The sequence below is a fragment of the Hemitrygon akajei genome, chromosome 1 (genome assembly GCF_048418815.1).
Source record: "Hemitrygon akajei chromosome 1, sHemAka1.3, whole genome shotgun sequence".
Lineage (NCBI taxonomy): Eukaryota > Metazoa > Chordata > Chondrichthyes > Myliobatiformes > Dasyatidae > Hemitrygon > Hemitrygon akajei.
The window spans coordinates 206,267,508-206,289,172 of record NC_133124.1 but is presented as its reverse complement, the minus strand read 5'-3'; the positions used below and the strand labels follow the sequence as shown (position 1 = coordinate 206,289,172).

General features: G+C 44.9%; 1 protein-coding gene across 8 annotated transcripts in view; it reads left to right on the top strand.

The window, feature by feature from the left end:
* Nucleotides 1-21,665, top strand: part of LOC140734783 (probable JmjC domain-containing histone demethylation protein 2C) — a 103,495-nt gene that overhangs the window by 48,942 nt on the left and 32,888 nt on the right. For 7 of the 8 annotated variants that reach the window (XM_073059300.1, XM_073059291.1, XM_073059326.1 and 4 more), the window contains 6 exons: nucleotides 5,842-7,118; nucleotides 9,649-9,797; nucleotides 10,109-11,871; nucleotides 15,571-15,772; nucleotides 16,506-16,723; nucleotides 17,346-17,507. In XM_073059300.1, the coding sequence (XP_072915401.1) occupies nucleotides 5,842-7,118; nucleotides 9,649-9,797; nucleotides 10,109-11,871; nucleotides 15,571-15,772; nucleotides 16,506-16,723; nucleotides 17,346-17,507 (3,771 nt within the window). The remainder of the gene's footprint in view (nucleotides 1-5,841; nucleotides 7,119-9,648; nucleotides 9,798-10,108; nucleotides 11,872-15,570; nucleotides 15,773-16,505; nucleotides 16,724-17,345; nucleotides 17,508-21,665) is intronic. The other variant, XM_073059355.1, reaches the window with a different exon arrangement.

Below are 21,665 nucleotides of genomic sequence, written 5' to 3'. Positions count from 1 at the left end.
AGAATCTCTTGTGTTTATGATTAACTAAAACCGGTCCGTTAACAGGGAGAACAAGAAGACAAAATCAAATGCTTGTGAAAACCCACCCCTACTTCACCAGTGCCTTTCAGGGGACAAAATCAGCTGCCTTGATCCAACCAGGTCACCAGTGCACTATAGACCAGTAGTCAAGATTGCAGATTCCTAATTACCTCCTAAGGCACTGAGTTCAGATTTAGACAGTAGATGGCTAGCAAAGATTCCAGCATGTCATGAATGGATTGGAAAATATATTAAGGGTTGTGTTGAATCAGTGTCGGGATATAATGTGTTGCTTGATCATGCATTGGACATGTGTATTCCATTATGTATGTGCAGAATTATTAAACTTGACAGTCCAGGAACTCCCTTCATTGTGTCCCATCTGCTTTAGAGTCATAGAAACCTACAGCACTGAACCAGGCCCTTCGGCCCATCTCGTCCATGCCGAACTAGTTAAACTGCCTACTCCCATCAACCTGAACCAGAACCATAGCCCACCATACCCCTACCATCCATGTACCTATCCAAACTCCTCTTAAATGTTGAGTTCAAGCTCGCATGCACTCCTTACACAAGCAGTTTGTTCCTTGCTCTCACAACCCTCTGACTGAAGAAATTTCCCCTCATGTTCCCCTTGAACTTTTCACCTTTCACCCTTAACCCATGACCTCTAGTTGTAGTCCCCCCCCCCACCCTCAGTGGGAAAAACCTGTATGAAAAGATTCTTGGGCTCTGGGACGCTTCTCCCATAGCCAATGTGCTGTATATCCATGTGAGGCCTTGACTTTTCAGCTATTACCTTTTGTTACTCCATTTTTCAATGTGGGCACCACTAACAAGGCCAGCATGTGTTGCCTTTGAGAAGGTGATGGTGAGCTGCAATCTGGAGCGAAGATATTCCCATAGTTAGATTGGAAGTTCCAGAAGTTAGATCCTACAACATTCAAAAGCAGTGCTGCATATTTGCAGGTGGTGTGTGAATTGGAACCTGTAGGTAATGGCGCTCCTATGCACCTACTGCAGGGGTTCCCAACCTGGGGTCCAGAGACCCCTTGCTTAATGGTTTTGGCCCAAGGCATAAAAATGGTTAGGAACCACTGACCTACTGCCACGTTGATGGTAGAAGTCACAGGTTGTTTAATTGCTTGATGGAAAGTACCCCAAAAGTATTCTTTGCCCTAAATCGATTAGAATTCCTGATTTTTCTACCATTGCACAGGTTGGTGGGGCTAATTATGTCTTAGTAATTTGAATGGGATTTTTTGAGGAGGTGAGTGATTATGCCAGTGGAAGTAGTGGTGCTGTCCACATGGATAATAGTGAGGTGTTTGACAAGGTCCCTCATGGGAGGCTCATACAGAAGTTTAACTGATCAGCATATGGGAGGGAGATTGAAAATCTGGCTGAGTGGTGCCGTGACAACAACCTCTCATTCACTGTCAGTAAGACGAAGAAGTGGATTATGGATATCAGGTTGAGGAAACCAAAGGTCCATGAGCCAGTCCTCATCAGGGGATCAGAGGTGGAGAGGGTCAGCAAATTTAAATCCTTGGCGTTATCATTTCCGAGGACCTGTCCTGGGTTCAGCACGTAAGTGCTGTTACAAAGAAAGCACTTAGAAGTTTGAAACGCAGCACCTGCAGATTTCCTCTTGTTTATGATTGGACTTGGAAGTCTGTGAAGATTTGGCATATCATCTAAAACTTTGTCAAACTTCTATAGATGTACGGTAGAGCATCAGTGCCTGGTGTGGAAACACCAATGCCCTTGATCGGAAAAGCATTACAAAAAGTAGTGGATACGGCTCAGTCCGTCATGGGTAAAGATCTCCCCACCATTGAGCACCTCTAGAGTGGTGTTGCAGGAAAGTAGAAACCCCCACCACCCAGAACAAACTTCCTTCTCACTGTAGCAGTCAGGAATAAGATACTGGAGGCTTGGGAATCACACCACCAGGTTCAGGAGCAGTTATTACTCCTCAACCATCAGGCTCTTGAACCAGAGGGGATGATTTCGCTCACCCTAACACTGATATATTCTCACACCCTTTGTGCTCACTTTCAGGCAACCTTTGGACTCATTTTCAAGGACCCTTCATTTCTTGTTCTCAACAGTTACTGTTTGTTTATTTTGTATTTGCAGTTTGCTGATTTTTGCAAATGGGTTGTTTGTCCACCTTGTGAACGGTTTTTCATTTACTCTGTGGTGTTTCTTGGTAGCTACTGTGAATGCCCACAAGAAAATGAATCTCAGGATTGTATATAGTGACATATACATTGATAATAAATTTACTTTGAACTTTGAATATAGACGTATTGCAGGAATGGGCAGAAAAATGGCAGATGGAGTTTAACCTGGGCAAATGTGAAATGCTGCATTTTGGGAGATCAAATGTAAAGGAACAGTACACTGTTAATAGCAAGATCCTTCACAGTGTTGATGTGCAGAGGGATCTTGGAGTTCAAGTTCATAGCTCCCTGAAAATAGCTATATAGGTTGATAGGGTGGTAAAGAAGGCATATGGCCTTTATTGAGGATCTGTGTTCAAGAGTTGGGAAGGTGTGTGGCAGCTTGATAAATTAGGCCAATTAGGCCGCACCTGGAATACAGATCTGATCATCCCTTTATCGGAAGGATGTCTCGGATTTGAAAAGGGTGCAGAAGGTAGCATAGTGGTTAGCACAACACTTTACAATATAGGCAACCTGGGTTTAATTCCCTCCGCTGCCTGTTTGACCATTGTCCCCATGACCTCATGGGTTTGCTCCGGGTGCTCTGGTTTCCTCCCACAGTCCAAAGTCATATCGATTGTCCATTGTGAATTGTCCCGTGGTTAGGTAGGATTAAATCGGGGGATTGCTGAGAGTGTGACTTGACTGGTTGGAAGAGCCTATTCGGCACTTTTTTTTAAAGTTCCGCTAGAATTCTGTCTGGATTACAAGGGGGTGGAAAAACAGGTTACTTTCTCTGCAGAAGGGAGATGTCACCAAGGATTATGAGAGGATTATGACAGCTGGTATGTTTTCTGAGGGTTAACACCAGAGGGCGTGCATTTTAGGTGAGGGGATAAGTTCAAAGGCAAGCTTTTCACACAGGTAGGTAGGTGCCTGTGGTAATAAATACAACAGGAGTGTTCAAGAGGCTCTTGGGTAAGAACATGTATGGAGGAACATGAATATTGTATAGGCACAGTGAATTAATTAGATCCTGCCTACCTGTTGAGTCCCCCCAGTATGTCATATAACATACCAAGAGATTCTGCAGGTGCTGGCAATCTTGAACAACGCAAACGAGATGCTGAAGGAACTCAGCAGGTCAGGCAGCGTTTGTAAATGGGGAACAAACAGTCAATGATTTGGGCTAAAACTTCCTACATTTTAAGTGCGTTGCTCAGGATTTCTAGCATTCCAAGGTTAGCGCGACACTATTACGGTTTGGGGCATCGGAGATTGGAGTACAATTCCAGTGTCCTCTATACGTCCTCCCCAGGAATGCATGCGTATCCTCGCCCAGTTCGAAGACGTGCTGGGTAGGTTAACCGGTCATTGTAAATTGTCCCGTAATAAGGACAGTATTAAATCAGGTTTGTTGGGGGTTGCTAGGTATGTGACTTGAAGGGCCTACTCCGGACTGTATCTATGGACCCGTCAGTTAATGGTAGGGGTCCATGGAATAAAAAAATGTTGGGAACCCCAGCTCTAAATAAATAACTAAATCTGCAGAATCTCTTGTGTCTATAATTACTAATTTAGTTAATTCAATACAACAAAGGGCCTGTTCTTGTGTTGTTCTGTAGTATACACCAATGGTGACCTCCTGTCATCCCTACATTCGAAAGTTCGAAGTAAATTTATTATCAAAGTACATGTGTCACCATAGACTACCCTGAGATCCATTTTCTTTCTGGCATTCACAGTAGAACAAAGAAGTACAATAGAATCAATGAAAAAAGTACACGCAAACAAAGACTGACTTCCAGTCATAGAAGTGCAGGGGACCTTGTGATTAATGCAATCTTAACACCAGCTATTATTTATGCAATTCTTCTTTCTATAGATAAATATCTAATGTGTTTTCTAGGCATGTGGTCAACAAATGCAGAAATACAGACATGTGAGATAGGTGAATATCAAAGATTAGAACCTCAGCAGCTGGTGAAGAAGTTGTGGGAAGGAGTGCTTTGAAAATGAGGACCTAGAAGAAGCAAGTGGAGATATTGCTTGCTTGTGGGAGGCCAAGCTGTGGAAATATTTTTTGCACCCTAAGACAGGAATGCTAAGTTCAATGCATCATAGGCCTGGGACTTGGTGTGACTCAGTGACAGGATTTCACAAGGGTCAGGGCAAGGATCCCAGGGTTTTGGCTGAGCTCTCCGAATTCCTGCCTGCCAAACGCAAGTTCAGACCAGTCTCGACAGAGGATGATCGTACACCATCCAGCAGAGCGTTCATCCCTGACGTGACCCTGTGTCACTCAGTACTAATTGGACATCGTGAACCCAAAGCTTGAGGTCAGAGCAAATCTTTTTCAGGAGTGAAAAGCAATATCAGTGATACTTAGGCCAGATTGCACCAAGTACTCGTGACACTCTGAGCTTCTCATGGTCACTCGAAAGAACTGCCCATACGTAATAGGCACAGCTGTTAATATTAAGAAAGTTAGGGAGTCACAACAAGTGGTTTGAATTAAGCCTAAGAAGCACAGTTGTTAACCAGTTTATTGTCACACATACCAAGCAACAATGAAAAGCTTTAGTTTTATATTCGTATGAGGAATTATCCAAACATATTTGTGGAAAAGGGGAGGGGGAGAAACAGAAGCACGATTTGGAGCAGCATGGTAGCGCAGTGGTTAGCACAATGCTTTACAATACTCGTGACCCAGGTTCAATTCCCACCACTGTCCTTAAGGACTTTGTACGTTCTCCCTGTGACCGCGTGGGTTTTCTCCGGGTGCTTCAGTTTCCTTCCCACAGTCCAAAGATGAACCGGTTGGTAGGTTAATTGAATTTTGTAAATTGTCCTGTGACTAGGCTTGGATAATCAAAGACAAGACCCACCCAGCCAAAACACTTTTTGTCCCACTTCCCTCTGGGAGAATGTGCAGGAGCATGAAGATTGGTACAGCCAGATTTGGGAACAGCTTCTTTCCAACTGTGATAAGATTGCTGAACAGATCCTGACCCGGATCTGGGCCGTACCTTCTAAATATCCGGACCTGACTTGCACTACCTTACTTTCCCTCTTCTATTTTCTAATTATGATTTATAATTTAAATTTTTATTATACTTACTTCGATTTGTACTTCGGGAGCGCAAAGCGCAGAAACAAATATCACTGTGATGATTGTACGCTCTGGTATCAATTGTCTGGTGACAATAAAGTAAAGTATCTAAATCGGGGGATTGCTAGGCAGCACAGCTCAATGGGCCTATTCCACGTTGTATATAAATATATTTTTTAGGGAGTGTTACACTTGCACAGAAAATGCAGAGCTGGCAGACAAATAAAGTGCAAGAGCACACTGAGGTAGATCGACAGGTCAAAAGTTTTTCTATCATGTAAGAGGCCTTTTTAAGGGTCTGATAACAGCAGAATAGAAGCCACCCTTGAGCCTGGTGGGACGTGTTTGCAAGCTTTTCTAGCTTCTGCCCAGTGGGAAGGGGGAGAAAATAGAACGATCAGGGTGGGGAAAACCTGCTTTTTTAGGTCTGAGTGTCCCCATTCATCTACTTGCCTATCACGAATGCAAGGCATAAATTTGTCCCATTTTTTAAAAAAAAAAATATTTTGCATTAATATTTCTCCTTCTGTTTACCAGGGAACCCGCACTCTGAAGGAGCAGAGATAAAAAACCACAAAAGGAAGCTGTATCATGGAGAGGAAAATGATATAAATTTACCAAAGCTACCAAGGACAACCCATCACTCCAGTGCAAGGCTGGAAAATGGTCACTTGCGATTTCCGCAGGGCGTACAACAACAGGGCAGAAAGGACACACTATTACCAGGTCATAAAGATCTCAGAGGAACAGAGGAGCTGGGACGAGTAGTACATGATGGCAGTAGTCAGTCTAAAACTTCTCACCGGGATCAACAATATGGAGCAAATTTGGGTGCCCAGGAAAATCCAATCAAGCATTACCAAAATGGCAAAGGAGAACTGAAATCAAGTTGCACCACTTACGAAAAGGTATTGGTTCAGGGTTCTCTGACAGACAATGACAAGGTGGCCCTCCGTAAAAATGCAACTTGCCGCGATCATCTAGAGGATCTGGGAAGGGCACCGTTGCTATTCCCTGCCAACTCCCTCAGTAAGCCAAGCAGTGGGAACTGGAGAGACACTAATAAACTATTTATTGGAAAAGATGGTCATAAAATGGACATTCTAAAAGGCCCACTGCAGTCTTCATTTGACTATCAGGCATCTCACAGTTCAAAGTTCAAATCAAAGGAATCGTTGGGCATGTTGAATCGTTCGGATTGCAATGATTTGCCTGCACATAAGGAGGGGAATGCTGCAGATGCACTTTGTAAAGTTTCAACTTGTGACAACGGTCATAAGTTTGGCTTTCGGCACCCTTCACCCAAAGCCAGCAATGCGGATGGATCAAAGAAGACCTTGGCTTTGAACAAGAGCGATCCATCTCCTTTGTACAATGGATCCGGGGTTCTGGATGCCACCTGGCATCCATTCTACTCTGCACCTGCGTGCACTGAAATTTCAGAACCTCAACTTGTTTCTTACGTGACCACAGGTGCAGGATCAAGCACTTACTCTCCATTACATGCTCATTTCCCACACTTCCTCAGTGGCGGCTTACCTGTCGGCCATCAGTCATCTCTGTCGTCGCTGCTGGCTCTCAGTCCTCACGTGGACTCCACGTACGGCAGCAGTATTGGACCTCTTGCCTCCGCTTACAGTTGTTACCATCCAAAGCATCTCCAAGCCTCCAGCCAGGCCCAACTAACCGCAGCCTATGGGCACCTCGGCCTATATCCCACAATGTGGCAAAATGTGAACATCGACGTCCACTCAGGGTCAAGGTTATCGGCTGCACATCAGGGCTATGTGAATGGAGAGCCCTCCTTTAATATGGTTGGTACTGACCCTCGCACGCTAAGGCTATTAAGCAAACTTTTAACCATAAATTGTTTGAATAAGGTGAAATAAAGTTTCACTTACTTACTGCCATTACGCTGCTGGGATCTAGGGCAACAACAAAGGAACTCTATCTCTGCTGGTGTTCAGGGCTTCATTCGTCATGTCAGTAACTTCGTAGTTTTCACTACTGTCAGTCATACAAGTCCCAGGTGGAGACTCAAAAATACCATCACACTCAGATGTAGAAGAATTCTTCATTGCTCTTTCCATTAACAATTTAGTTTTACCAGTCAGCCCTGAGCTGCACAATCCCCACCGCCAAATCTGGAGGTCCAGTGGACCACTCTTAGTCTGGCCTCTATCCTTTGACCTGTTTGGCATGGGTGACCCTACCAAGAGCCAGAGCATAAAACCAGCCAGCCAGCATAACTCCCCAGGTCACTGAGGCGGGCAAACCTCCATGACAAGGTTGTGGTCCTCTTGGAGGAAAGTTTCCGATTGAGATAAATTTTATCTCCAAAATAAGGAGTGAGGATAACATCAAAGAGCACGTGCAGAGAGCTGTCAAAGGATTTGATTGTTTCTTGGTGTTAGAATTCAGAGGAGAAACGTAGTTGTACTTTCCAGGCAAATAGATTAATGTTATTCTCACTTATCTCCTCAATATTAGAGAAAGAGTACACACTCTATAAATTGTTATTCTTATAGGCAAATGTGGCAAGCAATATGTATAAAGGAAGTTCCCACAAAGTGTAGAGGTAAATGACTGTGGTCTTGCTCATCCGCAGGACAAAACACCATACCGGTCTTCAAACAAGGCAGTGAGATCCTTTGCAACCAGTCAGATGTAGGTTAGGTTGCCCCAGATTGAATCTGTAGTCTCCACCCGGTTATATAATGTATCTCAACAAAATCTGGAGATTCTAACATACGTTACAAAGTTTAGAAAGTTAAAGGTCCAATTCCTGATTTAAAAATATCCGCAGATGTGTTTCCCTGTGTGGTTGTTGAGCGAGGCTGAGAAAGAGCTTGGTGCCAACACTGCTTTGTTGAAAAGCCCGCACGCTCGCTTGCTCCACGGCTGTGTTGCTGCTTGCTGCGTACCAGGGCGTGTACCCAACAGGAAAGAACGAATGACCTGCGTCTCTTTTGAAAAGGGAATCAGATTTATTACCACTGACTTGCAGGACGTGGAGTTTGTTGATTTGTGGTGGTGTACAAAGTCATGGAATTGCTCTAAATTACAGAGGTAACTCAATAGTGCAAAATGAAGGAATAACGAGGTAGTGATCATAAGTTCATAGACCACTCATAAATCAGGCAGTGGGGGAAAGCTGTTTTGGAATCATTGAGTGTGGGTCTTCAAGCTCCTGTACCAGTTCCCCAATGGTGGTAACAGAAGAGAGCATTCCTGGATGGTGGCACCACATTTTGAAGATGTCCTCAATGGTAGGGAAGGTTTTGGTCTTGTTGGAACTGGCCATGTCTACAACCCTCTGCAGCCTCTTGCTATCATGTGCATTGAAGCCCCCTTACAATGGAACTAGGAGGAATCTTGTCCACTGTACATCTACAGAAATTTGGAAGAGTCTTTGGTGACATACCAAATCTCCTCAATCTCCTAATGAAATAGAGCTACTGGTGTACTTTCTTTTGTGATTGCATCAATGTGTTGGGCCTGGGGTAGACCCTCTGAGGTGTTGACATTCAGGAGCTTGAAGCTACTCACCCTTTCCACTGCTGACCCCCTCAATGAGCTGAGTGGTTATCCATTTTGGGTCTTTTAAGATGCTGGAAGATTTTGGTAAGGTCATTAGAGATGGAGTGTGTTCATACTTGCTGATAAGAGTCACAACGCAGTTGGCCAAGCAACACATGCAAAATGCTGAAGGAACTCGGCAGGCCAGGCAGCAGCTATGGAAAAGAGAGAACAGTTGACGTTTCGGGCTGAGGCCCTTCATCAGAACTGGAAAAAAGATGAGAACTCAGCGCAAGGATGGGGGGAAGGGAGGAAGGAGTACAAGGTGACAGGTGAAACTGGGAATAAGAGGAGAGGGGTGAAGTAAAGAGTTTACCAGTCCAGGATAATCAAGCAATCCATTAGGAATTCAGGGAAATATGCCTTTCCCAGAGTGGTGAGAATGCAGAATCCCCTCCCCCTTGAGTGGTGGTGGGACATGGCGGGACGCTGAGTGTAATATAGTAGTAATTAATGGGAAGTTGGGTAACCACAGGAAGCAGGAGAGGATAAAAATGTTGATTGGACTACATTAAAATTGGGAGGAGGGATAAATGGCATTTCAGTGCAGGCAGGCAAGCAGGGCTGAAAGGCCTGTGTATTTGATGCAGATTTTTTTTTTTGGCATGAAGCGGGTCATGCCCACAGGGGAGCATAGCTTTTAAGGAGACTCTGGATACTTTCCCAGTTCTGTTAATGATGACCATCGTGTTGCCTGTATTTTTTTTTTTTCCAAAGCAAAATTTTTTGGAAAACTGATGCACGTTAATCTGCTGCTTTGAACAGGGCTTTCCCAACCCGTGGCCTCGACATCAATCTCAGAGAAATGGTGCTGATGACCAAGCAGAACTGGGCCAATATTCCAGCTTGTCCAACACCAAGGAGCTTGCAGCATCTTCTGGTCCGAAAGCGAATTCCACTTATGTTTACAAAGGGTATGTATGATTTTGCTCAGGAAACCACCGTTCCATTAACTCAGCCAACCTTTACAATGTCTACACACTTCCCTGTTTAGGGTATGAAGTCAACAATCTTGGCAATGGCCAACCCTTAAGTTTTTCAGTCATTCGTTGGTTTGCCAAGTTAACTGAACAGCCAATCAAGCACTCTAATTAATGCTCCTTGCCATTCACCAGCTTTTTAACAGTGGACTGAACTGAATTTTATAAGTTTTATCGTAACTTGTACACCATAAAGATGGTATGATCAAATGAACTCACCATGAACCTCTTTCCTTTCTTTACAGAGATGCCAATGGCACCAGAATGTATGGGGATTTTTTACATTCATTTCCATATGGTTTGGGGAAAGTTGAGGTCCAAACTGCTCCATGTTCTAAAGCTGGCATCCAACCAATTCCAGAAGGACAGCTGTACAAAGAGGCTGCCTTCAAACAGGACCTGGAATGTGCCAGCCCCACTGAAGCACATAATGGCAAAAAGGACAATACAAATATAATTGCAGAGGCGACGGATGGGAAACCACTCTCGCTGGTCTTGAAGAGAGAGCAGAAGACCAAATCTGGGGAACCTCCTTTGGCATCTTCCAATCTCGGGCCAGCTCTTGGCAGTAAAGAATGGTCTGCGCCATCTTCGGGCGTCACGGTGTTGAACCGCTCTCCTGATTTTTCCAGGAAAATGGAACCTGCCACCCAACATCAGCAGCTCATCAGTGATGAGAACCAAAGGAGCCTATCGTTGGAAGGGACCTCCTTGTACTCGGCTGTTAATGGTGCCAGTCTGCAGCATCCTCCCTTTCATAGGTCACCAAGGGAAGCTGGACCAAAGGTGAAAGATCAGTACATCCAATATCAAGAACCACTTACCTTGTTTCCAGGTAGTTCATCCGGCAACAAAAATAACTTTCGAGACTTGAGTCATGGACACTTTGCACAGAAAAGTGATGTGCCTAAGGTGTTAGCTTTACCTGTGCCCCTTGCTACATCTATGGAGGTACACCAGCCTGGTCCATTCCCCTTGATAATGCCAATGTCTAAGTCACCAGATGTAACTAAAATTCCAAAGGATATGGCAGACAAAGATTCCAGTGGGAATTCCAAACACGGAAGACTGGAGTCTGAGAAAGCTAATCACATTTTTGGTGTTCATAATCAATTGCCTTCTGCACCCTGCCTTCCAACCACCACAAAGCAAATTACATTTGTCCCACAGATGGATCTGGGTGGGAAGCGAAGTCAAGGCACATACCGCACGATTGCTTGTACTGACAATAGGCATCTGGAGATAAAGGCTGAGTGCAATCCTTCAAATAAAGAACATTGTTCCAACTCACCAACCCCTGTGCCAAGCAGTCAGGGTTTGGCTGAATATAGTTGCAATTTGTCTCCCTCAAAGGGTGCAGTAAATAGCAAACGAACTTTGGAGGTAACCAATGCCCCGGATTACTACACACCCAAAAAGTACAAGGCAGCCAGGGCAGCTACCCCTTGTCCCATGAAACCCACCAGTGAAAGCATGACTTCTGCTCAGACTATTGATGTCAAACGGGATGCAAATTCACCTAAAGTGCCCTCGACCAATGTCTCGCCAGTGAAGCCTGCATCTGTGCAAGATGCTTTCAGCACGAGCTTCTCTCTGCAGTCCAACCCGCACAATTACCACACAAAGCTGAAGAAGGCTTGGCTCACGCGACATTCTGAGCAGGACACCACGAGGGCCCAGCACACTGGCGATACCAGTGGGACGGATTCGGGGCCGACTGTATCAAAAAGGCAAGGGTCGGAGCCGGCAGCCCTGCTCGGCGACTCGAGGCAGCTGGAAGAACAGGAGAGGGGCACGCCAGCCAAGGGAGGCAGTGAGAGCGAGCGCAGTGACCCAGCGGAAAGTAGACATTGGCTCAGGGCAAGGCGAGAAGCCAGGGTCAACAACCAGCACAAGTCCGGCCAAAAACTGGGGGAGAACGTGGCGAAAAATAGCAACAAGGCAAAGGAAGAGGAGGACCAGAAAGGAACCAGAAAAGCAGAGAACGAAAGTAGCAACAGGCAGAATGGTAAGCTGGCTTCCCTTCTCAATACAGAGAATGACATAGAAAGATGCCATTCAGCTTAGACCATAGTAGCAGAATTAGGCTGTCCATCATGGCTGATTATTATCCCTCTCAACCCCATTCTCCTGCAACCTTTGACCCCCTGATTAGTCAAGAACCTATCAAGCTCCATTTTAATTGTACACAATGACTTGACCTCAAGAGCCAGATGTGGAAGATTGCGAGAGGGGTTGACAGAATTAGATGCTAAGTGGTGGTAGAGTTTGAAACTGTGGAGGATACAGTCTGAGGATGACCAGTGTTCGCACATTTATAATGACCTTGGAGACCAATGTCCTTAAATTTGTAATGACTTCAGTAACTAGTGTTCTCATATTAGTAATAACATTGTTGACCAGTGTTCCTAAGTTCATAATGACCCTCAGTTACCAGCATTCCCATTTAGACCATAAGACTTAGGAGGAGAATTAGACCATTCAGCCCATCAAGTCTGCTCTGCCCTTCAATCATGGCTGATTTATTATCCCTCCTCAACCCCATTCTCCTCCCCATAACCTTTGATGTCATTTCTGATCGAGGACCTCTTAACACATGATGATGACGACGGCGTTGACTCAGGCCTGAGAGGCCAGCGTCGGGCATTTTCACACCTTACAAGGCGCGAAGCGAAAGACTGTGTGGCGCGCCACTCTTCACACAGACATTTCGCAGTATTTTTCTTTTTATTTTACGAGGTCGAGTTGCGAGCTCAACACTCAACCCGGCACGGATGGAAAGCGTACTCGGGAACAGCCCGACTGGATTCGAACCCGGGAATCTCCGTTCCGGAGCCTGGTGCTAATGTCGCTGCGCCAGCAGCCACTAAACACACTGGGAAAACCTGGCCTCCGATGTAACGGCCTCCCAGTGTTCCCACGTTTGTGATTACCTCAGTGGGCAGCGTTTTCAAATTTGTAATGAAAACGATTAGCTTTATCTGTCATGTGTCCATCAAAAATTGCAATAAAATGTGCTATTTGCTTCAAATCAAATCAGCAAGGGTGCGCTGGGCAGCCCACAAGTGTCACCATGCTTATGGCACCAACGTAGCATGCCCACAACTCACTAACCCTAAACATACACCTTTGCAAAGTGGGAGGAAACTGGAGCACGTGGGGGAAACCCATGCGGTCACAGGGTGAATGCACAAACTCCTTACGGACAGCGGCAGTAAAAGAACCCCAATCTTACAGCTGGTGCTGTAAAGCATTACTCGCTGTCAACACAAAGAATAGCCTGAGCAACACACACACAAAATGCTGAAGGAGCTCAGCAGGTTAGGCTGCATCTGTGAAGAGGAATAAATACTCAATGTTTCGGGCTGAGACCTGATGAAGGGTCTCAGTCTGAAACACTGACTGTTCGTTCCGCTCCTTAGATGCCGCCTGACTTGCTGAGTTTCTCCCGCGTTTTGTGGGTCAGAATCGGAGTCGGGTTTACTATCACCGGCATACTTTGTGAAATTTGTTAATTCTGCGGCAGCGTTACAACGCAAAACACAAAAATCGAGAGAAAAAGAAAACTGAATTGCAGTAAGTTAATTGATTAAATAGTTAAATAAGTAGTGCAAAGAAATAGGAAATTTTAAAAAAATAGTTAGGTAGGGTTCATGGGTTCAATGTCCATGCAGGAAATCGGATGGCAGAGGGGAAGAAGCTGTTTCTGAGTCATTGAGTATGTGCATTCAGACTCCTGTACCTCCTCCCTGATGGTAGCAATGAGAAGAGCTCATGTCCTGGGTGACGGGGGCTCCTAAATGCTAGACGCCGCCACCTATTTGAGGCACCGCTCCTTAACGATGTCCTGGATACTACAGAGGCTAATATCCATGATGGAGCTGACTGAGTTTACAACTCTGCAGCTTTCCTCGATCTTATGCAGTAGCTCACTCCATTCCATACCAAGTGATGGAGTCAGTTAGAATGTTCTCCATGATGCATGTGTAGAAATTTGCGAGTGTTTTTGGGAGAAATTTGTGTGTTACTCAATGCAGCCCTGAAGCATAGGCACCGAGTCAGGGGCTGCTAGCACAGTAACCTCAGTACTCTGATCCCACTGCTGTAATAATTTTGCCGTAATGTTTCCACCTTCACATTAGGCCTTGATTTCTTTTCCAACAGACAATGGCTGTCATTAGAATGGCCACTTCCCAGCAGATCAAGCAAGGATATAAAACATGAACTCTACCTGTTTATTCCCATCCTAGTTCAGGGTTCAGTTCCCTGGTAGGGACTTTACCTCAGAGGCTAGCCAGTGTTCATAGGCCCACTCTCCAATTTAACTAACAAGCCAATGGAAGCTCTGAGGGAAGCAGATTTGTCCTGCAATTTGTAGCAAACTGCAAATGTTTCAGTAGGTGCATTTAATGTCAGAGAAATGTATACAATATACATCCTGAAATTCTTTTTCTTCACAAACATCCACGAAAACCAGGGAGTGCCCCAAAGAATGAATGACAGTTAAATGTTAGAACCCCAAAGCCCCCTCCAACTCCCCCTTCCCACGCATAAACACCAGAAAAGCAACAACCCCGCCCCCACCAGCAAAAAACATCGGCACCCCCCACTGAGAATCAAGCGTGCAGCAAAGCATCAATAAAGATAAAGGCTTGCAGTACCCTAAAGACTACTCGTTCACCCGGTAATTCAACACACCACAGGCTCTCTCTCCCTAATAGGGGAAGAAGAGGTGTCCCCGTTTCACAGCGAGGGGGGAGACGGAACAAAGCAACTCGGTGTTTTATGGTGTTAGAAGTCTGTTGCGTCGCTTTTTCCGGCCTCTGTGCCCAAAGAACTTGGGTCTCTGGGCACACAGCCAACGGCTTCCAATCTTCTGTGTACTCCCACGACCCATCAGGCGGCAGCACTGGCCTCGAATCCACCCGCCTCCAGAGCCACGAAAATCCGGCACCCTGAAGGCACGCTAGTCTTCCAGGCCTCGTCCTCGGCATATTGAAAAGCGGCCGGTCGTGAGGCCCTGAGAGCGGGTCCCATTTCCGCAAAGCACCGAAGTCCGTGTGTAACTCCTGGTCAGGGTTTTCAAAAGAACCTTAAAAGTGGGGAAAAAAAGAGTTACCAAAGATAGAAATAGAGCTGTTTCCAAAGATGCAAGCAAAGGAATCGCCATTAGGCACCGTCACCCTCCTAAGCTGCTCCTAGAGCTGTTTCTGCTGAAGTCTGTTGCACAGAATTTCAGAAGCAGAATTCAACAAGTAAACATTATTACATTCTTTGTATAGTTCTAAAATACTCCAGAGATTTCTTTTTCCTCAGTAGGCTTCATTTGCAGGAGTGCCTTGAATTATTAAATGGTGGAGAACCCAGGGTAATCCTATAGTGTTGATCCGAGGTTGCCAAGAGCATTTTGTCTCTGCTTTATTCTGATGATTTAACCCTATCCAAGAGATCCTTTTCTGCATGAGTGGGTTACATCTGGTGGTAGATCACCCTACTGAACCATTTCTGAACTAACACTGTTGATCATAGTGCGGGAAAATTCCTCATTTATTTGCCGTCACCTTAACCCAAAAATGTGCTGTGTGACAGAAGTGGGGGCATTTGATGTGCGTGGGGAAACGGGGTCCATTTTGTTCTAAGTCATTAATTTCAGAAGATGTAGAATTGTTCCTATTTACCTAATTGCCCCCTCTTGGGTTTCCCACAGACCGATTGGACTTATCAGGCCCCAAAGAGCCCCCGAAGCCAGCACTTCTCAAGAGTTCAGGAGAATCGTTTCTCCAGGATGTCCCGTGCACTGAGCTCTTCACAAACATCCCTCGCTGCCGAGATTGCTGGCCAAGTCGGAGTAGAAGGGGACAAGAATCGCCTCCGTTGTCCTACTCTTGCAGGTTCATGCATCTCCGCAGGTATCTATCTCACTTTTGATGAACGGCACGGGGAAGCTGGAGGACTTGGGTTGGGGATAGAACGTTTTTGAAGAATTGTGCACGAGTTGAAAGGAGTTTATGAGCCAGAATAGGTTTATTGTCACCGGCGTACTGTAAGTTGTGAAATTTGTTGTTTAGTGCCAGCTATACAGTGTAAGTAAAACAAATAACGGTGTTACAATAAAAATACATAGTGCAAAAGAGGAATAGGTAATGCCCATGAGTTCATGGACAATTGAGAAACCTGATGGCAGAGGGAAAGAAGCAGTTCCTAAACCATTGGATGTGGGATCTGGACAGAAGATGCCACCAGTGATTAAGGCCAATATCAGCACTGGAAAGTAGGATAATGCCAAGACCTATTGGAATAATGTCACTTTTTTTTCCCTCAATGATGCTTAAATTAGGAAAATAATTTTTAAAAGAATGCACTGGTGTGAGCAACTGCTCTTTCTACCTCCATCATACTTTTATTTAAGCCTGTGGTTTTTACTGTTGCTTTGCTTAGTAAGTAGAGGAATTTGTGTTGATTTTTGGATGGGTCATTATCTGATTAAATTGTCTCTGACTGGTGTGTAAGTTTCAAGATAACCACTGGAGATAGAACAGATGGGGTGTGTCATTGGAAAAGACCATCACCTTGAGATGAGCTTCCCTCTGTACAGCCAAGAAGTTAATCTTGTATACTCTCACTCTCTCTTTCTGTTGTAAGGCTGTCTGTTGGTCGAAATGGAGGTCTGAAGGTCGAAGGCTTCTCCACAGAAGACCAGATCAATGAGGAAACCCCGCTGGAGTCATTTACCAGTGCTGCAGAGACTAGTCTGGACTCTGACACTTCAGCCTACATCTTGGGGCACGTGGGTGACCTTTTTTGTGGCCTCATGCTGTCTGAACGGGGACTGCTCGAGAGGGTTGGCAAAAGCTACGATGGTAAGCGTCCCGTGGTCAACAGCAGTCATAAATCAGGGTCTTGCAACTAACGACAGACGTGGCTACATGCCAAGTCTCACCTCTTTGCAGGAGCCACGGTTCCATAAGGAATGTGCTGACAACATGTGGCATACTTGCACAAGAGACAGTGGCTTGCGTTGTTCCTCCTTTGCCACATCTTCCTCATAGAATTCTGTCTCTGTCTTTTCTCGTGGCTTTGACTCCCAATGATGCTACCCTCCTGTGCATCATGCAATCTGCATGCATGTGTGGAGACTGTGTGGGTAGCGGCTAGCTAGCTATCTAACCACGATGTTAGCAGAAACACCCTAACCAGTGGCTGCCCTCCCCCCCCCCCCCCCCCCCCCCCAGATAAGCAGTAGAAGCAGTAGTAGACTGTCCTTTGAAGCAGATCTGGTCCTTTGTAGAGCAATCCGTGTCTGGGTTTTTGCAGCCAGAATACGTGATTTCCCCTCCAAGTTGCTGTGGTTAACTGAATCCCGTGCAGTGCCATAGATAATCTTAGAAGTCATCTGATCGATATGACTCAATCGGTGCATTTACTAACTGAAACATTGCCAGCAGTGACGTCAGTATTTCCTGTCTTCTTTTCAATCAATAGGGGCCATTGCTTGCAAGGCACCAAATGGAGAGAAAGAGGAGAGGTGTGACAGCTGCCACTCTGTGGTGTTTAACCTTCACTGGGTCTGCCCAAGGTGTGGCTTTTTCGTCTGCATGGAGTGTTACAACCTGAAGCAGAAAAAATGCACAAGGAATGAGAAAGGTAAGTGTGTGTGTGTGTGTGTTTTTTAAAAAAAAAAAAAGGGGGTATTGTGAGTAACAGATACATGCACGTGAACATAGTCACTGGCAGTTCAGCCATGGCTTGTGAAGATGCAATCATATTCGTTAGAAGGTGGTGGGATTCAATTCTGACCCTTCCTTGTTCTCTAGCTGTATGGTTATGATTGCCAGCTTTTAGAAGAGGCATTAATCCAAGGTCCCAACTGATCCCATAACCATACATGGCCCCTTGTCACTATCTTTAACAAGAGTAAGTAATTCTGTAGTCCCCTGGATGATACTTGTATATCAACAAGCATCACTAAACAAAGAATTGTCTTATTACACTGGACAACAATTTCTTTTCAAAAGTGTTGCTTCCTCGGAAAGTTGTTTTGCTTATGATACGCTACTTGAAACTGAACACAAATACAATTTCAGGCCACTTGTATCATGTAAGGATTTTGAGAAACAAGTAATTAACCTTTATTGAATTCAATGCGCTTTATTGCGTAATGGTGCTGATTCTTTGCAATTGTTCAACTCAGCTAAAAATATTTTGTTGGTGATTTTTGTTTGTCCTCAGTGTCTGAGGTTTCTTGTTTAAGGGTTCAATAATAATCAGCCAGCTTTGATGGATTCCAGTTGCCCTGAGGCGGTTTCTCCATGACCGCAATGTCCCGGTGAAACCTTTCACCGTGCTCGTCACTGACAGTGCCGAGATTTGCAGGGAAGAAGTCTAAATGGGAATGCAGAAAATCCATCTTTAGTGACATGTTGCACTTCATGGTTTTGTAAGCTGGAGGCATTTTGACACCAGCTGAATGTAATTTGGTGCTCTGTATTTACCAAGAAAATTTTCAATAACAACCTTGAGTGCCTTCCATGCAATTTTCTCTGGTCCCGCTAGAAGTTCTACAAATTGATCTATTTGATTTGTTGACCAATAAAAATGCCTTCCTTAATCTTGGCATCAATTATTCTGTAGGAAGAAGCACAGTCGACGTTTTGGACCGAGACCCTTCGTCAGGGCTAACTAAAAGAAAAGATAGTAAAAGATTTGAAAGTGGGAGGGGGAGATCTGAAATGATAGGAGAAGACTGGAGGGGGAGGAATGAAGCTAAGAGCTGGAAAGTTGATTGGCAAAAGGGATACACAGCTAGAGAAGGGAAAGCATCATGGGATGGGAGGCCTAGGGAGAAAGAAAGGGGGAGGGGAGCACCAGAGGGAGATGGAGAACAGGCAAGGAGTGATTGTGAGAGGGGCGGAGAGAGAAAAAAGAGAAAAAGTGGGGGGAATAATAAATAAGGGATGGTGTAAGAAGGGGAGGAGGGGCATTAACAGAAGTTAGAGAAATCAATGTTCATGCCATCAGATTGGAAGCTACCCAGGCAGAATATAAGGTTGTTGTTCCTCCAACCTGAGTGTAGCTTCATCTTGACAGTAGAGGAGGCCATGGATTGACAGATCAGAATGGGAATGGAACGTGGAAATAAAATGGGTGGCCACTGGGAGATCCTGCTTTGTCTGGTGGACAGAGCGTAGGTGTTCTGCGAAACGGTCTCCCAGTTTGCATCGGGTCTCACTGATTATAGAAGGCTGCACTGGGAGCACCAGACGCACCAGCCAACTCACAGGTGGAAGGACTGTGGGGCCCTGAATGGTGGTGAGGGAGGAAGTGTAAGGGCAGGGGCAGCACTTGTTCCATTTACAAGGATAAATCTGCAGATTTCCTCGTGTATCAATTATTCTGACTTGGATTATGAATTAAAATAATAAATATAGGCAATTTAAAAGAAAAACTACATGATAGGGAAATTTCATGGTGATGTTCTTGTTCAGCAGCTGAAAATCCATAAGGTACACCAAAAAGTATTCAGGAAGCAAAATCTTAGTTGTCCAGTGTTATCATTAAGTTGCTCTTAGTTGGTAAATCCCAGACATTATAACAGTAATGACATTCAAACGTAGTTCATTGACTGCAAAGTGCTTGGGGCACCCTAAGGTGTGTAAGGAGAAGCAGGTTTTTCATTTGGGTGTTATGGAAAGCCTTAATTTTCAAAGTTATGTTCAGTGACACACCGAGCAACTGTTTTTTCATATTATTTGTAAGATCCAGGTGTGAGCAAATGACTTGGACTAGGGCAGCATGGGAGTGGCTCGAGTGTGTGGAACCATACCACATCAAGAGTCTACAACAGCCTTGGTCTGGGCCCCCAGATCCTAAGAACTTGCTGTAGGGGCACAATTGAGAGCATCCTGACTGGCTGCATCACTGCCTGGTATGGGAACTGTACTTCCCTCAATCGCAGTACTCTGCAGAGAGTGGTGCGGACAGCCCAGCACATCTGTAGATGGGAACTTCCCACTATTCAGGACACTTACAAAGACAGGCGTGAAAAAAGGACCTGAGTCACCCCAACCACAAACTGTTCCAGGAAATGGTACCACAGCATACAGGCTCGGGGTCAGCTTCATCCACCAGGCCATCAGACTGCTTAATTCATGCTGATACAACTGTATTTCTATGTTATTGACTGTTCAGTTGTACATAACATTTATTATAAATCACTATAATTGCTCATTTAGACGCAGATGTAACATGAAGATTTTTGCTCCTCATGTATATGAAGGATGTAAGTAATAAAGTCAAATCAATTCAATTCACGAGACTGAAAGCATAGAAGGGTAATCACAAGGAAACTTGGGGAAGAATAGAGTTTGGCCAGACATGGGATTCTGCTGATAAAACAGAATTGGTACCACATCTTTATATTTTCTGCCTCGCGTTCCGTATCAAAGAATTCCGGACTTTGCCTGAGATGCACACCTGGTGGCATGGTAGCACAGTCGTTAGCACAATGCTTTATAGTACCAGTGACCTGGGTTCAATTCCCACCAGTGCCTGTAAGGAATGTGTACGTTCTCCCCGTGACTGTGTGGGTTTCCCCCGGGTGTTCTGGTTTCCTTACACAGTCCAAAGACCTACCAGTTGGTAGGTTAAGCTTCTCCATGGATTGCTACCTTGTCGTGGTGGAGAAGCTTGTGTGGTCCTGAGATCCCGAGAGTGATGCCGTCTGGAGCTATGCTCCTGGTAGGGTCACCCATGGCGGTAAAGTCGAGGGTGAGGTCCCTGACAAAGAACAATCCAAACAAGACCTCAACGGTGGAACAGGCGGACGAAGTTACTTCGATCTCAACGGCCGTGAAGGTGGATGAAGGCTGCAACAAATCCATCAGCTCCAATCGTCGTGGTTTCAATGCCATTGGAATCAGTTGGTTGATTTGTGAAGTATCGTGTGCTTCTTGGAGTGCAACATCAAGTACACGTTAAACAAATACACGCACAGGTGTCTTCGCTCTGTGGAAACAGAATGAAGACCATCATCCTTGACCTTGAGGGATAGCCACGATGGTAGGTTAATTATGCACTGTAAGTTGTTTGGTAATTAGGCAAGGATTACATTGGGGGATCGCTGAGCAACATGGCTCGCAGGACCTGAGGGCCTATTCAACACTGCATCTCAATAAATAAATTAATGTATACAACGTTTAAACCATTCTCATTATCCCTCTTTCTATTGCTTTGACAATGTGGTCTATTTGTCATCTGATGCAGCTCCTGAGGTTTTTCTTGACCAGGGTTACCCTTGGATACCTGCTTTGAAAATTCTCTAGCTTATGAACTATTCATATCTATAGTGTTGTGGAAGCGTCGTGCACCATCTGAAAGCACAGAGGACAGGATGAATGAATTACTATTGTTAATTATTAACGTCCTTCAGGGAAGAAAACCTGCAGCACTTACCTGAGCTAGGTCTAAGCGACCCACCGTAATCTGGTCAATACTTAATGGTCCAATAGGGATGGGCAATAAATGCTGGGTATATTTCATAAACAGATAGTGAAAAGGTTCTCAAATTTTCAAATCCTACCTCTCACACAGATGAATCACCATTCTCCAATTGTTTAGATTTGGCACATCAGGCTATAAAGTCAAATAAGTAGTAGCAGAGCTGACAGAAAGAGAATAACTATTCAGCTGATATTTTTAACCCTAGAATTATCCAGGGTACATGCTAAATCACTGAGTAAGGGTATGTTGGGTGAAATCAGGAAATGGTGGGGGGAGTCTACGACTAGAATAAAGGGTCATCCA